Genomic DNA, 14,878 nt, shown 5'->3' with positions numbered 1-14,878 from the left:
GTTCAACCCATGTGAGTTTTATCTTTATAGCCACAAGCCAGAATTACCTTCAGTCAAGAGGTCTCTGCGTGCATCTTTTGTATTCTGCAGGAACACAGGCGTTCCTGCAGGAAGTACTGCTTTCATCTGAAAAAGCATGTGGATTAACTCAAGCTGATCTGGAAAAGGCTGTAAAATCTCCATCACAAAAGTCTTTTAAGAGGATGTTAGGCAACACAGTAAATTAGATCCTTTTTTTTTTTGCTGAGGGTTCACAAGACATCATGAGGTCTGTTCTAGTCCAACTTCCTATATACATACAATTTCTAAAATGCATAAATAGACTGTGTGTGAAAACATGCAGTGCAGTACCTCCAAAAACTGAAACTTGTATTCAGGAGCAGAACTACTTCCAAAATCAGGTATTTGCTAGAACTCTCTTAATATCCTTTCTTCTTTTTCTCCCATCAGGACCAGTACGTCTTCCTAAACCAGTGTGTCATGGATATTATTAGATCCCAGAAAGACAAGAAAACAGATCTTATTTACCAAAACACAACAGCAATGGCAATCTATGAAAATTTCACACCAGAGCCAAGGTTTGGGAAGGCTAACGGCTACCATGCATAGCCTGGAAGGAAGGCAGTGTCTCCAAGAGGTGTTGTCTGCGCATAAGAAAGGAAGACGTTCTACGTATGTTTTCCAGGATTGTGTGCAGTGTCTTACATTTGGTTTCTCCAGTTTTGTCCTTATATGAAGATGTGATCTACAGGAGGACGAAAACAGTGCTGGCAGGAGCCAAGGATTGTTATAAAAAGAAAATACTTAAAGTTAACAGAGGAATTTTTGCTTTTTCTTGGGAATTTAACAGTACTGATAGGTGAAATAGCATTTACAGTACGAACAATGAACTAGAATTTCAATATTAAAATAATAACACAAGCTTTTTATTACAATTTTATATGATTTCATTTAAAGACACCGGGCTTGTGGGCTGTTTTAATATATTTAATTATAAGTTTCAGGAACATATTTTATCTACTGTATCTGGTTACTTAGCTAATAGATACGTGCCTCTGTGATCTTTTTTTTTTTTTTTTTTTTTCTGAGTGTTCCTTTTTATTTAAAAAAGGACTACAAACACCTCCTCCAAATGGACATTTGTACTTGGAAATTGTGCCTTTTCTAGTTGCTACTCTAGAAAAAAAAAAACAGCAGAGATTCTATTTTTGTACTGAAACTCTTAATGAGAACACAGATTCTTAAATAAGGCTTATGTCAAACCTAACTGTAGTTGCACTGTTGGCAGGACTCTCCAGAAGTTTGGAGGTGAGCTTTGTTTTTGCATTTCACCATGAATATCCCCTGCCTTAATGTTTCGGTGCCTCTGCTTGAGGAAAAGGAGTGTGGTGTGTCACTCCGAGCTTTAACTATAGTGAAAAACTGAGCAAGTGAGTATGTGAATGTGTGCGCGGGGTTGTGTGTGGGTGTGTATGAAGGACAGAATAGCCCCTCCCTGTTCCTGGCTGATATTCCTGTTTTTATACAATTTATAATGATTTATTTAAAGGTGCAATATATGATTTACTGAATAATGATCACTCTATTCTAATAGAGTTTTACTCAGGTCGGTGTCTTTTTATTGTTGTTGTTTTTTCTCAAATGTATAAATCTGTGAAAATGTTGAACTAAGGTTCCAGGTGTCCAAGCACTCCCAAACAGATTTACTGGCTTTACTGTTTCTACCAAAACAAATTGCACAAAGTTCTGCTGTAAAGACCAACTTCTCGGTTGATTTAGCCGTTTAAAACTGAGACATATGTTACCTGCCTGCATCTCATTGATCTAATGTAATTGTTTTGTAATTGTTTGCAATGTACTGCTGCTGTTATTTTAACTGGTCCTTTTAAAAATAGAACAAACAAGCAGAAAACCCCTAGTTTGCTGGTTTTGCAAGGCAAAGATTTGATTGGATTTTGCTGGTACATAACTGCTAGACTTATGAAGGCATTACCGATGAAGGATTTCTTAAATAGTTTGGGGGTGTGTTGTTTTTTGGTCTTTGGATCATTGCACTGGTTGCATTGCAAAGGAATATGAAGTTTATGAATAATGCTATAGAATAGCTCTAAAGAAGTGAAAATCTTGTGAAGGTTTAATAACCAGAGTCCCTGAAGTTCTGCTGCTTTTTGTTTGTTTGTTTGTTTTTTTAGCAGAGTTGTCAAAAATAGCTACATATATTAGGAGTATATGTGGTCTTACAGTGGAACCTGGCAACCTCACAGAATCCACTGTTAGCAGAAGAAAATGTAGGAATTCCTGGTGTACAACTGTAAATTTACAGATAACCAGAGGAATTTTTCACACCCAGTGTGAAATTGTGGTGTGCTAGGTGAGCAAAACTGGAGGACAAACCACAAAATGCTTCGGTTCTTTTTTTTTGTAGCAGCCACTTGTGGGTTCTTGAATATTTTTTCTTTCTCTGATTTTTTTTTAATCAGTACACATACACACAAAAACAAAACAAAAACCTCCAAACCTAATGCATGAGGTTAGCAATCCTGCCCGACTCCATCCAAAATGGCAGTCCACATAGTTGATCTCACCCAGCATTCTTCCTAAGCTGCTGTCAGATGACAAACAGAAGTAAACCACTGGGACCAAACTGAACCATTCCAAAGGAACTGGGAGGAAGAAAGGCCTGTCCCTTACAGTCATGTTATTTTTTTCTTCCTTTCAGTCTTCTAAGTGCAGAGCACAGAACCAGTTATTCCTTATTCCAGGTCCTGCGGAAACTTGCTGCCTTAGGGTGGTGAATGAATGCTCTGTTGCTTCAGAAATCCTTGTTTTATACAGCACAGAGGAGAGGGAGATGAATCTTCTACTTTAGATTGTGTTTGCTTTATATTGCAGTGGAACATCAGAACCAGATAGCATCGTGTTTCTGTCCAACCACCTTTTCTTGGAGAAAACAAAAGTATCTGTCCCATTCTTTTGATGTTGGAAGTCTCAGTGTCACAAAGTCTCCATTGTGTCAGCATCTAATGAATATCCATTTTTAATACCATTGTATCTACTTCAACACTTCTGTGATTTCCCAACACTTAATCATTGTGAGAAGAGGCAGAAGTTTGAACTAAATGACCTGTAGATCCCAGGGATAGGTGAAGGGCCGAGGGGAAGATGTATGAGGAGCGGCTGAGGGCACTGGGCCTGTCTACACTTCATTGCGAGGGGGAGTGGAGAGGCAGGTGACCTATTCTCTGTAAACACCAGTGATAGGACCACAGGAATGGTGTTAAACTGAGGCAGGGGAAGTTTAGGCTGGACATCAGGAAGGGGTTCTTCACCGAGAGGGTGGTCGCACACTGGAACAGGCTCCCCAGGGACGTAGTCACTGCACCGAGCCTGTCTGAATTTAAAAACCGATTGGACTGTGCACTGAGTCACATGGTCTAAACTTTTGGGCAGACCCGTGCAGTGCCAGGAGTTGGACTTATGGGTCCCTTCCAACTCGGGATATTCTATGATTCTATGAAAAGGTTGGTAAGGCTTAAAATGTTTTAAATGAAGTTGGCTCTATTTTCTCTGTGAGTAAGTAGGCCGTGCTTCATAGGATATCTATGCAGGAAGAACAGGATTACAGGTAACCTTTCTACCAGGGGTCTCTTGTGGATCCTTTTTGGCCAATGTGACTTGACTCCTAGCAAATATTTTTTTCCCTGCATTCTGATGTTCACCGTGTTATAGCTGCTGAGATCTCTCTCCTCATTCAGTGTTTTCTCTTGCTGTTGCTCATCTAAACTGATTTACTTTCCAGGCTCAAAGCTCTACTCTGTGGCAATGACATCTCCTGCATTTCTGTTGTACGCTTCTTCCCATTTGGGGCCTGCTTAAGAAGGGAAAAGTTGATGCGTTTCAAATAAGTGACTGTTAGTTAAATATCTTGATATGATGTATAAATTTTATTGTTTTCTTATTTGTTGTACAGGAAATTTCAGCACGTCTATAATGTTTTTAATTGATTTGTTTTTAAAAATATAAAAGTAACAATTAAAAAGCATCATCCTAGAGCACTTTGTCGTTTCCTTTCTTAGAGTTTTGTTTTCAGTTTCTTTTGAATTAAAATTAATTTGCCAAAATACCTGTTTCATTTAGAAAGGCTTTAAAATGTGCAAGAAAAGTGGGTTCCAACCCTTTCAGGTGGATTATGAGATGATTTGTGTTACAGTCACGGCTCTCTAAAGGTTGTTATTCTGACATTGAGACTTGCGTAGCAGGACCAGGACATGACGTTTCTCTAAACAAAGAGCTTGCACCAGTTGAAGGAACAATACCTTAATGCAAGCTCAATCAGAAGATTTCTACTCACTGAAATAGCCATGGCTGAGGACCCGTGTTTGTAGGACTTATTCAAAAACAAGAGTGAGTATTTTTTCATCCCTTGAATGGGATGTTCTGTTGTCACAAGGGAAAGCATAAAAAGGGATACTTACAAAGAAAATATCTTTGTGATAACAGACTTCTTGATTACAGATTACCTGGCTGTAGATGCATACAAAATACCTCAATTCAGTCAATTTCTATTAAAATTCTCAGTCTCCATACCTGGTGAGCATTATCCAAATCACTCCCCAGGAAAATCACATGCCCAGAAAATGATTCTGGCACTCAGCAGCTCTCCAGTTCATCTCAGGGTGCTGACATTTACTGCAAAATCTTGTGATCCTCCACGGTAACCCTACTGCAATTTCTGAAATGACTGAGTGGTGAGATAAGAGCGAAGTGATTGTCTTGTATTCTTCCACTGCAGCTGATTACCATTGCCATGGGCAATAAGTTTCAGGGAGGCTTTTACGGAGCAAGATTCCTTACTTTTTTTTACCATATATCACAAAGGCTTGTTGTTTGGTTTACTGAAATTCAAATACTTCAAACTGTTCTGGCTGCCCTTAGAGACCATGGGGCATGTGCAAAGCTGCCTAGAGTTACGCATTCTCAGGGCTTCCAAAATACCACTGTTACTGTTTCAGCCATGTACAGGTTTTAAAAGGTGGTTAATTACCATAGAAGCTCCTGTCACTTTATAAATATTGCTAATAGATGACTGTCTAATAGTATGATGAATCTGTTTTAACAAACTGTTCACATTTATTACATAGCTATGCCTGACTGGATGACAGAAGTTTCACCTGGCAGAAAATGTCTCTTGCATGCTAACCCAAGGCAGGATAGCATAAGTGCATCCTCACTGTAGAATTGCAGCTTGGAGTAACTAAGCAATATACCTCTAATATATAATGTTTGCTGCTACAGTTCTTCAAATCACTTCTGTGTCTGCTGACTACAATGAAAACCCATCTTTTTTCAGCTTGATTTTACAGACATTTCTTGCAGGTAGGGGTTTATTCAGTCTTACCAGCTTGTTAGTAGCCTGTTCAGGTAGGTAGAGTTGAGCCAGTGTATCTGGAAATCAAATTTTGTACCTGGTCTTGTCATTTATTGTCATTTATTAGTTTTACTGCCTTTGAGACTAAAGAACTGGAGGTCAGAGAGAAGAATGTAATGTTTTTGTCCTGTTCTTTATTTGATAAATGGGATGCAGTCAGAAATGCTGCTGCTCTTTCATGCCCTTCCTGGCTGGGTGTTACCAGGCAGCAAATGGAGTTTGGAGATGAACGGATGTGAATGTTCTTGCAGAACAAGAGTAAAAAATGGGGTCTTGGAAGGGAAAAACACTGGAGAATTTTGCACACTGCTTTTCTCAAGCAAAAAGAAAAATCTTCTTAGTGCTGGGAAAGCTACTAGGCCTTAAAAGCTTCTGGGTGATCTGGGGGAGAGGAAAAAAAATAAATACAATGGTTTTTGTTCAGGGACAGAATGAGGAGCAAAGAGAGAGCAACAGTTTACTCACTTCTGAGATAGGTACAGTGTTCTCCCACTTCTGATACCCACCAGAGAAGTTAGTTTTTTTATTTTTCAATTACTGTGGCACTGCTGAGGGAGTCCTTTTCAGTCATTACACAACCAAAGAAACCTCCTGTTGTTGAAACCTCTGACTTCAAATGGTTTTGTTTTCAGCAATTTGCAGAACTGTTTGTGGAGTTGGTTCCAAATGTTGTCACCTCAATACTGTGCTTTGTTCTGTTCTCCCTCCTTTCATCTTGGGGAAAAAAAACTGCCCACGCCAGCCTCCTGCCTGTGCAGGCGGAGGTAAATGAAGTGCAAAACCTGCTTGGAAGGCACCAGGAGGAGCTGCTTCCTGCCTACTTTGCTGGCAGAAGCAAAGGGGCTGTTTGTACATCTCACAAGTGGAAGAAGCTGGGAGCCCCTGTCAGCCTGTTTCCTAGATGTGAAGAAAAAAGTTCAGAATCCAGGCCTGTTTTTGTTTGTTTGTTTGTTTGTTTTTGTCCCTGTTGCTTGCTTCACCGCATTTATTCATCCAAGTACCTTTTCCCAGTTTTCTTTCTTTTTTAAGCTAGTAGATAACATCCCCCAACAGCCAGAAGCAAAGCTAACAACTGAGCCCCCCTCATGAAGAAACGGTAGTCTAATTTGATCAAAGTGAGTTACTTTAACTCACATCCTACCTTCAGCTTTCCAAGTGACGGGGGAAGAGACAAGTTCTCTGGAGTGATGTTCTGGACATAATTCTAGTGTTTTGTGGACATCCCTAATGTTTTAGTAGTGCTTGTGAGAAGACTGCAAGCACATTGCCATGTGCTAGAGAGACAGTGCTCTCACACACTGCTATGCTTCTGTCCCTGTTTTGATGGAGAGTAGGACGGGCAAGAAGATGTGTGCTGAAATTTTAAGAAAAGGTGTGAAAGATTTCTGGACTTGTTTTTGATTGATAGTTGTTTCATGTGGTATGTCCAATGCTGGGAATGCAATACAGAAGGAAAACAGGCTCTATGGTAAAGGCTGATTTAACATCTGCTCTGATTAAGGTATGTGTCCACCTAAACAGCGATGGCTGGAACTGCACAAATGTATCCTGTTCATTTCTGTTTTCAGCCTCCAGGTGGCACGCGATACCATCGTTCTTCCCAGGTAAAGCTGCTCCTGCCAAGCTGCTCACTTTCCCTCTTGCTTCCCAGATGCCGATAACCTCCCTCCACCTCATGTGCTGTTTCCCTTTCCTTCTCCCTGTGCTGTAGGTGCAAAGCCCGTCCCCACCAGCCCTGGCTCACGTTCAGCCAGATGCAGCATGCTTGTCTATAGATGCACACCTGGTTAGATGACGCGTTTCAGAAACTGTAAGTTCAGCACTAGCCTGACAATGCAAAGTAGCTGGTGACTATGTCAAACAAGCCTTTGCTTCCTTGAGAAGTCGCTTTTACACTCTTGGCAATGCCTAGACATTTTCTGATCGTGTACCTCGTCCAAGGTGTAATGGCTCTGGTGGGACCAGTCTGGAGCTGGTTATTCTGGATTATTAGCTGTGCTCATTTCCCTTCCTTATCAGTCTGCTCTGCAGCTGTTCCCAGCAATAATGGATTTATAAGATAGCTGAACACAGTGCAGATACGTCAATAAAAACAGGAAACAATGATGTGCTTGCTTGTACTGCTCAATAAGTGTAACAGTTAAAAGGCTATTTCAGTTAATGGATCTGTTTATGTGCACGTGTGTAACACTAACCATGATTCTCCCATGCCTTTTCTTACATAGCTCCTTGGGGAGGCTTTAAATGCACCTTTTAAAGCATCTGGCAACATCTGCTGGGTTACTTTGGCTTCTTCTGTCTCCAACCTGAAACACAGTGAGATGTCAAGGCAAAGCTCTAGTGGCAGATTCTTTTTATTATTTTTTTTACAAGCACAGCTATAATGGAGATAGACATGTAAGGGAACTTCAGCAAATGTGCTAAATCTACTGAAATACACATCTAAATCTACCCAGCTGCTTACAAACCCGTACACCTTTCAGTGAGGAATAAATCAGAACAAGAAATAACATTTCACATCCCAACGTCCTGTGCTCGTAATTCAGCATCAGGCCCGGGGAAGATCTGCTCTGGGCAGGGTCTGCCACGGCCAAACAGTTCTCGGGTGCTAGTCCTGGCCCAAGTGATGCTCCCAGCATGGATGGTGACAGCCCAGCTAGGCATGTGCAGGAGAAAAGCTGAGAGCTGGAGGTCACTCGTAGGCCACTTACCAAAATACCGAGAAAAATTTCTGAACAATAAGGATTAGTGAAGCCTTTAAAATCATCGTAGTTTAATAATAAGCCAAGCCTAAAGCTATTGAATTGTTCTTCTTCCATACTCTGATCTCCTAAAACGTGACTGGGATGCAAAATAGGTTTCACAGTGTTAGTTGTAGTGAATATTTTAATTTGTCAAGCTCAGTGCCAGCATTGCCACTGATGCTGCAGCTTGGTATTTTGAAAATGAGCTTTTTAGATTTTTAGAAAGCATTGCCTTTAAAAAAACAAACAAACAAACAAACAAACAAAAAAAAACATCAAACAAAGCTTTTAACAGTTCCACAGTGCCTGTAAAAAATCTTTCTTGGGAATTTCTTTCCATTTTATTTTTTCACCATTTGGATGTTTTTAAAACAATTTCAAGTAAATATGAATGTTGATTGTTTCAAGTAGGATTTAAGATTATATGCCATTTTAGTTTCTTTAAAACATTTTGTAGCCAAGGGGACTGAAATCCTGAAAAATCCAAAGAAAGCACCGATTCCAGTCACACGTGGAATGTGATGTTAACCCTGCTCCCCTCCTCTTGCAAGTCAGACAGAGAAGAGGCACACCCAGAGCAAACAGTCTGAATGTGGCCTGGACAAACTGGGCATGCCTTTTTTATTTTAAGAAACAAAATTAAATGTGAAGCTAGAACATGGTGGGTCATAGACCAGAGAAGCTGAAAATACACGGATGTCAGTCAGTAACATGCATTTAAGCTTTCTGCAGACGGAAACCCGAGTTGCTATCTAGAACTGGACACAAATTGTAGTAATGCTGATAACTCCCCTTTATGCAGATTTTGGTATATGTGCTGACCTATTTCAATAAGACAGCTTTCTCTTATGTAGATTTATATTAGAATGTTATTCTAAGCAGCTGTAGAAAATATATGCTTTTTCCTGAAGAGCACTCACTGAACCATCTCTCACCTGTATTTAGGTCCTCAACCTTCTATTTCAGAGAGAGAAATCAGAGGGTTGGGGTTTTTGGTGGTTTTTGTTTGTTTGTTTGTTTTTTCCCATCTAGCCAAGTTATTCCACTGTGTTGTAGGTGTGTATAGCTGCACAAGATGAAATTTTACAAGTCAGTTTGAGGAAGGCACAGTGTTTTTTCCAAACCAAAGCCTTAAGGCTCTTTGAAAGTCATTGGCTTTAACTGATGTTAGGAGAGGTATGATGTAGAGAGGTATTACTCTGTAGAATACAGGCAATTCATTACAGATAAAACATGACTACAGTCACAATGTATTGCACAAAGTTGTAAGTGCTTTTACTAGGTAGAGCCAGAATCTATGTGAAGACACAACGAGCACCCTGGTCTGCAGAGGCTGCTCTCCCAGCAATCAGAGAAAACACGCTATTGCAATTTTTTACTGAACTGTTCTTTCACTTAGCAGACACTTATTTTCCAAGGTCTTGGCTATTCAGTTTATTTCAGAAAAGGCAGAGTGCCTATTTGGGTGTCGAGCTGGCTGCTTTCTAGGCAGGGGGACACAGCCACTGAGGAAGGAAGGACCCATCCTGGTGAGACTTCACATTCCACAGCATGACTGGATGAATCAAATTACTAGCTGAGTGCATCATGAGATAGCAGTGTGATGACCATGGTCACCCTACCAAACAGAATTTGCAATTGTCTACCATTTTCTGGACTTCTTTTAGATTTTTTTATTTTTTTTTTTTTAGAATAGAGTTTTTTTTTGTTTTGTTTTTGTTTTTGTTTTTGTTTTAATATTCACAAGTAGTTTCTTTCAGCAAAACAGGTAGAAAGAAAATAAAATCAGATATTTTTGTAGGTGATTCAAAGTCTGAGCAATTAACATCTACATGGTGGACAAAAAAAAAATCAAACAAAATAACACCACCACACACAATCACCATTAAAATACTACGGAGAAGACTAGCAAAATGAACTGATACCTTTGCCAGCAGCCATATTGCAGTGCTGAATCACTTCCCAATGGGCTGGGGGAAGCAAAGTCTGCTTCTGCTGTGCTGGTGCTGAGGGACTGTGGTGGAAAAAACCTGCATGTTTTACTGCAGGTGTGCAGTGCAAATGTTTGCAGAAGGGAGGCTGTAGTGCCTCCTGTTCTTGCATCGCACCACAGAAAATGGAAATAAAATATTTAACACAGTTAAATAATTCTACTGCAACTAATATATCATCTTAATAATTTGGGATTGTACCAAAAACGAGCAGGCAAACAGGAAGGTGAGATTAGTACGAGTCTCTCATCAACCTCCACAGGGAAGGCATCATACTCAAAGCTGACTGTAGCCTTTTAACTTTGCTGGCGTGCAAGGAAAATTCTTCCACACTAATAGTCAAATGATAATTTCCCATGATTGAAAGGCAGGAGCTGCTAGGCATAACAAAGTGAGCTTCCTTTGCTCTCTAAGACATCTGCCAGCACTGTGATCAAATCATTGCTTTCCTTGGCCCACAGTCAGGAGGAAACTGCATATTCTTGATCAAAAGCACAGTCTGCTTGGGTGGAGACAATTTAATTATCGGTGACAAATCTGACAAAAGTTCTTTGAAGTAATAGTCTTCAGGATGGCTCAGTATTCACATATGGGGAAAATCAATCAACTAATTACAGCAATAAATAGCCTCAATGATGAGGCTGAAAAATGGGGTGAAAAGTGGGCATGAGAGCTGTGCGAGGTCACGGGCAACAGGCATGAAGGTGGCCAGGCTGGGAGGACCTGTGCTAAAATCTGCCAGTGGGAGGGAATACTTTTGGGTACATCAGTCATCTGTGTCTTGCCTGGCTTTTTGATCTGTTTTTTGTTTTATGAAAGTGACTGAGGGGCCTGGTCAAGAAGCCAAAGTCGATAGAGCTGTATCTCACTTGTGATGCCTGCCAGCCTTCCCAAGGAGCTGGCAGGGCTCTGCCTCCCTAGGAAAGGCTGGTCCTGAGAAGCAGCCCAGGACCTCCCACACCAAGCGCAGCCACAGCAGAAGAAATCAGGAGATACAATAGGGCCATAACAGACAGAAAAACCCAAAGGAATTTATATAGTTGACTGAAATGCCACCTTCTCCTAAAGTACTCCACAGCAAAGGCAGGAAGCAAACACAAAACTCTGATTAAGGTCTTATTATACCTGTGCAAATCCCTCTTCTGTAAGCTGACTTGTAATCAGAAGGAGGTTTTGTGAGTATCTGGGGCTCATCTGCTTCTCTGGTGAGGCAACCAGCAGATGCAGGGTGGCATTCCATTACCTAAGCAGTGCCAAGCACCACCTTGAACATGCAACAGAGGTTGTGTATGGTAGGCATGTACAATACACAGGAGGTCTATGCCTTTCTGCAGCAGCTGGGTGCTTAAAATGGGCTAAGCCCTGCAAAGAGGCACCTGCCCTTCAGTCAGGAACGGCCCTTGTACCTGCCAGCCTCACCCCAGGGATGAAAACCTGGCCCTGGCCTCTATGCCTTCCATCTCCAATCCTCCCTGCTCTGCTCGTAAAGCAAAAGCAGGCAGAGCCCCTGAATGCGGCTGTGGGACTGCTGCCTGCTAGCGGGCACAGGGAGGGCTCGTTTTAAAGGAAGGAAGTCATGGCACCCAGATGGATCCCCCTCTGGCAGCAGATGAAAACTCTGTGGCTTCAGAACAAACAGATCGATTTTTGCATGTAGGAAATCAAGAAATCAGCTGCATGATGTTATATGAGCTGGAGGGGAAGCCTTAGAAGTAAAAAAAGCACATCATACATGATGCATTTGCTGGTGATGCTGACTGAGGCATTCTGTGCTGAGTGAAATCGCCATACAGCAGAAGTGAGGAAACAGGGCCAGCAGATTTATACCTCTTGTACGCAACAGTACATCAGTGTTACTAAAAGGAGGAGAATGCTCTTAAAAAGAACCACCACCACCACAGCCTGTTTTGGCTGTTCAGAAATGGGAGCTGGAATGAAACACATGCAGTGGTACCTCATACTTCAACTACAGAAGCCAGTAATAATTTTCTTACTGTTCTTGGGTTCATTTGTGTCTATGGTCTTGAAATCTGGGAAGCTGTCTCGGGAGCAGACTAATATCAAAGGTTTTCTTCTAAGAAAAGCTTCATGGTCCTTACACACAATACTGTTAAGCACAAAGGTGAATTAAAGCATGTGTGAATAACCTTTCTGAAGGCAGAAGGCCATTTAGTATTTAAGCATACATGCTTGAGGACTTCGCTGAATACAGCCTTGTACCTAGCAAGGTACAGGAAGGTAAAGGAAGACCCCTACTCTGGCACTGTGCCCCCTCTTATCAGCCTGCAATAATACAGGGGCTGGTGCTTTTTTAAAGCTTTCTCCTGAGCACATACATAAGGGCAAAAAGCCTCTAGTTTTCATCTTAGTGCCAGTTGCACCAAAACAAGACCCCTGTGGCACTAGCAGATGAGAATGGCTCTTAAAATATTGTCTCACAACAGCACTGTACATGATTATACCCAGGAGTACCCTGAAATGGTGGATTAAACGTAGCAGAGGTGCTACTGGGGCAAACGGAGGTGTATTTGCTGCCCTGAGGGAGCTCACCTTGAGGTACAGGGATGTGGAGCAATTTGAGAGCGTGTGCTGGAGGGAGTAACACACACAGATCTTTCCCACATAAAACAGATTAAAAGATGACGAATAAACAACGGAGAAACACCATAAACCTCAGGAAAGATAAAAGGACAAGCGCCGGTAGAGCCGTTTCTCGTACTTTTCTCGATTTTTTTCCTCACCTTCCTTCACGTTCCTCAGCCTGAACCTATACCCCCACCTCCGCCCCCTCCCCGTCAGCCTCGGCCGCCCCCTGAGGCGGGGCCGCGGAGGTACTTCCCGCGCTTCGCGCGCGCCTCGCCTCGCCTCAGGGCTGCGTTCCGCCCTCACGGCCTCGCACCTCGCTTGCAGGCGCCCATCGCTGCGATCCGCCCCGCATTCTCCACCGCTGGGCACTATCCTGCAGCCATCGGCCGGTCCCGAGGGGACGGTGTTACTAAAAGGAGGAGAATGCTGCAGCTTTTAACGAAAAACACAAGGGGACAGCAGGCCCTGATGGCGCCCGGCGGCACGTTCCCCCGGCGGCCATTTTATGCTGCGGGTCCCCTCAGCGGGCATGAGGCGGCGAGGGGCAGGGCTGGGGACGCTGAGATGGCTCCCGAGTCCCTTCAGGGCGCCCCGAGGTGTGAACCCAGCCGGTCTGTGAGTGAGATATGGGGTTTGGGGTTTTCTGGTTGAAGTTTATCGTTCCTAGCCTCGCCTTTGTTGGTGCGAGGGTTTTCGCTGGTGAATGGCGCCGGCTGATCCTCATGCATGTGGAGGGAGAAAGGGGGTGGGGGTAGAGGGACTTGTGAATAATTAAACGCCAATACGGAGCAGCATGAATAATGCATGATGAATTAGCCCAAGTGCAGCAGAGGAAGCATGGGTGAAGTCTGTTTCTACAAGCAGAAAATGGGATGTGACAGGGTATTTATGCTGGAACAGCTGTTTATTAAAATTGTTAATTTATTTATACAGATTTTCTCCCTGGTGCAGTTAGGAGTTTTGCCAAGGGTGGGGCAAAAATCCGTAACTGAACTGGAAAATAAATTTGTAGGGCCCCAGAGCAGCACTCTCTGCCTTGGAGACCTCCCTCCTTGCTCAGTACTGGGCTTCCCCACGGGCCTCCTGCCTCATGAGGTGCGCTCTGGTGGCAGGTGAGGCAGGCAGGGTAATTAATGCTCATAATTCCATGAAAGCCCACGTTGGAGAGGCCCATGTCGATTCTAGCTTTTCTGATCTCACTTTCCACAACTACCTTCTTCCTTTCAGACTGTATTTGCTGTTCCAACATAAATTATTTACATTTTAAGATGTTATGTTCATTACAGATGGTAACGGGACTGTCAACCAGAGGGCACCAACTATGCTGCAGGGTCAAACTGATTTAAGGGTGTTTGTGTGTAGAAATAAAAACTCAGTCAGTTCTGTTTGAATTCAGTTTTCCTGTCAATAATACTCAAGGCCAAAAGCTGCAGTATTAGACTTGCAAAGTTGCTTCATTTGGATCAAAGTGAGTTCTGAGTAACATGATTTATTTATTTTTTAATGCGTGCATTGCTTAGTCTTGTTTGCTGTATTAATGGGTAATCTGGGTGTTTGTCATGATATATCGCAGGACAGCACGCACAGAAGGTGTTAATTACAGATAGCTGTGCAGCTACTCTGTGGCACAAAAAGTCCAGCTTTGACATAGCTGGCACCATCCTCGCTCATCATGGCCTGCACCTGGAGCAGGATTGTGTAAAGCCACCAGGAGCTGAGCACTGAGCCTTTCCTACACCTTCTGCACCTTTCACACAAGGGCTTACTGAAACACCATCCATCAATCTTGTCTCTCCTTCATGCTCTGCCCTCTCCCTTCCCCTTTTCAGCAAGAATGTAGTGCCCCCTGACCTGCCTGCTTCAGGAGAGGGCATCTTCTCATGGGTGTGAACAACATGTGGGGAAATAGTTTTCTCTGTTACTCTCTGCAGACTGTATTTTTCAGCTTTAGGACTGATGCATGTTTTCTGGTGCATGTTGCAGTTCTTTGCTTAGAATTGTCCATGGATTTCTGTTTTTATGGAGGTGACAGAACAGTACCCTGAATCAGGGACTGCTTAGATTGAAGTAGAAAAAAACAGTCTGAGTTCCTCCGGTTGTTTTTTTTGTTTGTTTGTTTTGTTTTTTCT

At 42.5% G+C, this 14,878-nt stretch overlaps 1 protein-coding gene across 7 annotated transcripts in view; it reads left to right on the top strand.

The window, feature by feature from the left end:
• The window catches only part of PTPRJ (protein tyrosine phosphatase receptor type J), a 73,132-nt gene extending 69,090 nt beyond the window's left edge, over positions 1-4,042 (top strand). For all 7 annotated transcript variants that reach the window (XM_084519727.1, XM_084519723.1, XM_084519722.1 and 4 more), the window contains one exon: positions 451-4,042. In XM_084519727.1, the coding sequence (XP_084375853.1) occupies positions 451-609 (159 nt within the window). In that variant the 3' untranslated portion in view covers positions 610-4,042. The remainder of the gene's footprint in view (positions 1-450) is intronic.
• The last annotated feature ends 10,836 nt before the right edge of the window (positions 4,043-14,878 follow it).

The sequence above is a fragment of the Aythya ferina genome (assembly GCF_964211825.1).
Source record: "Aythya ferina genome assembly, chromosome: 5".
Lineage (NCBI taxonomy): Eukaryota > Metazoa > Chordata > Aves > Anseriformes > Anatidae > Aythya > Aythya ferina.
The sequence above is the reverse complement of the archived record's forward strand: the minus strand, read 5'-3'. Positions and strand labels throughout refer to the sequence as shown.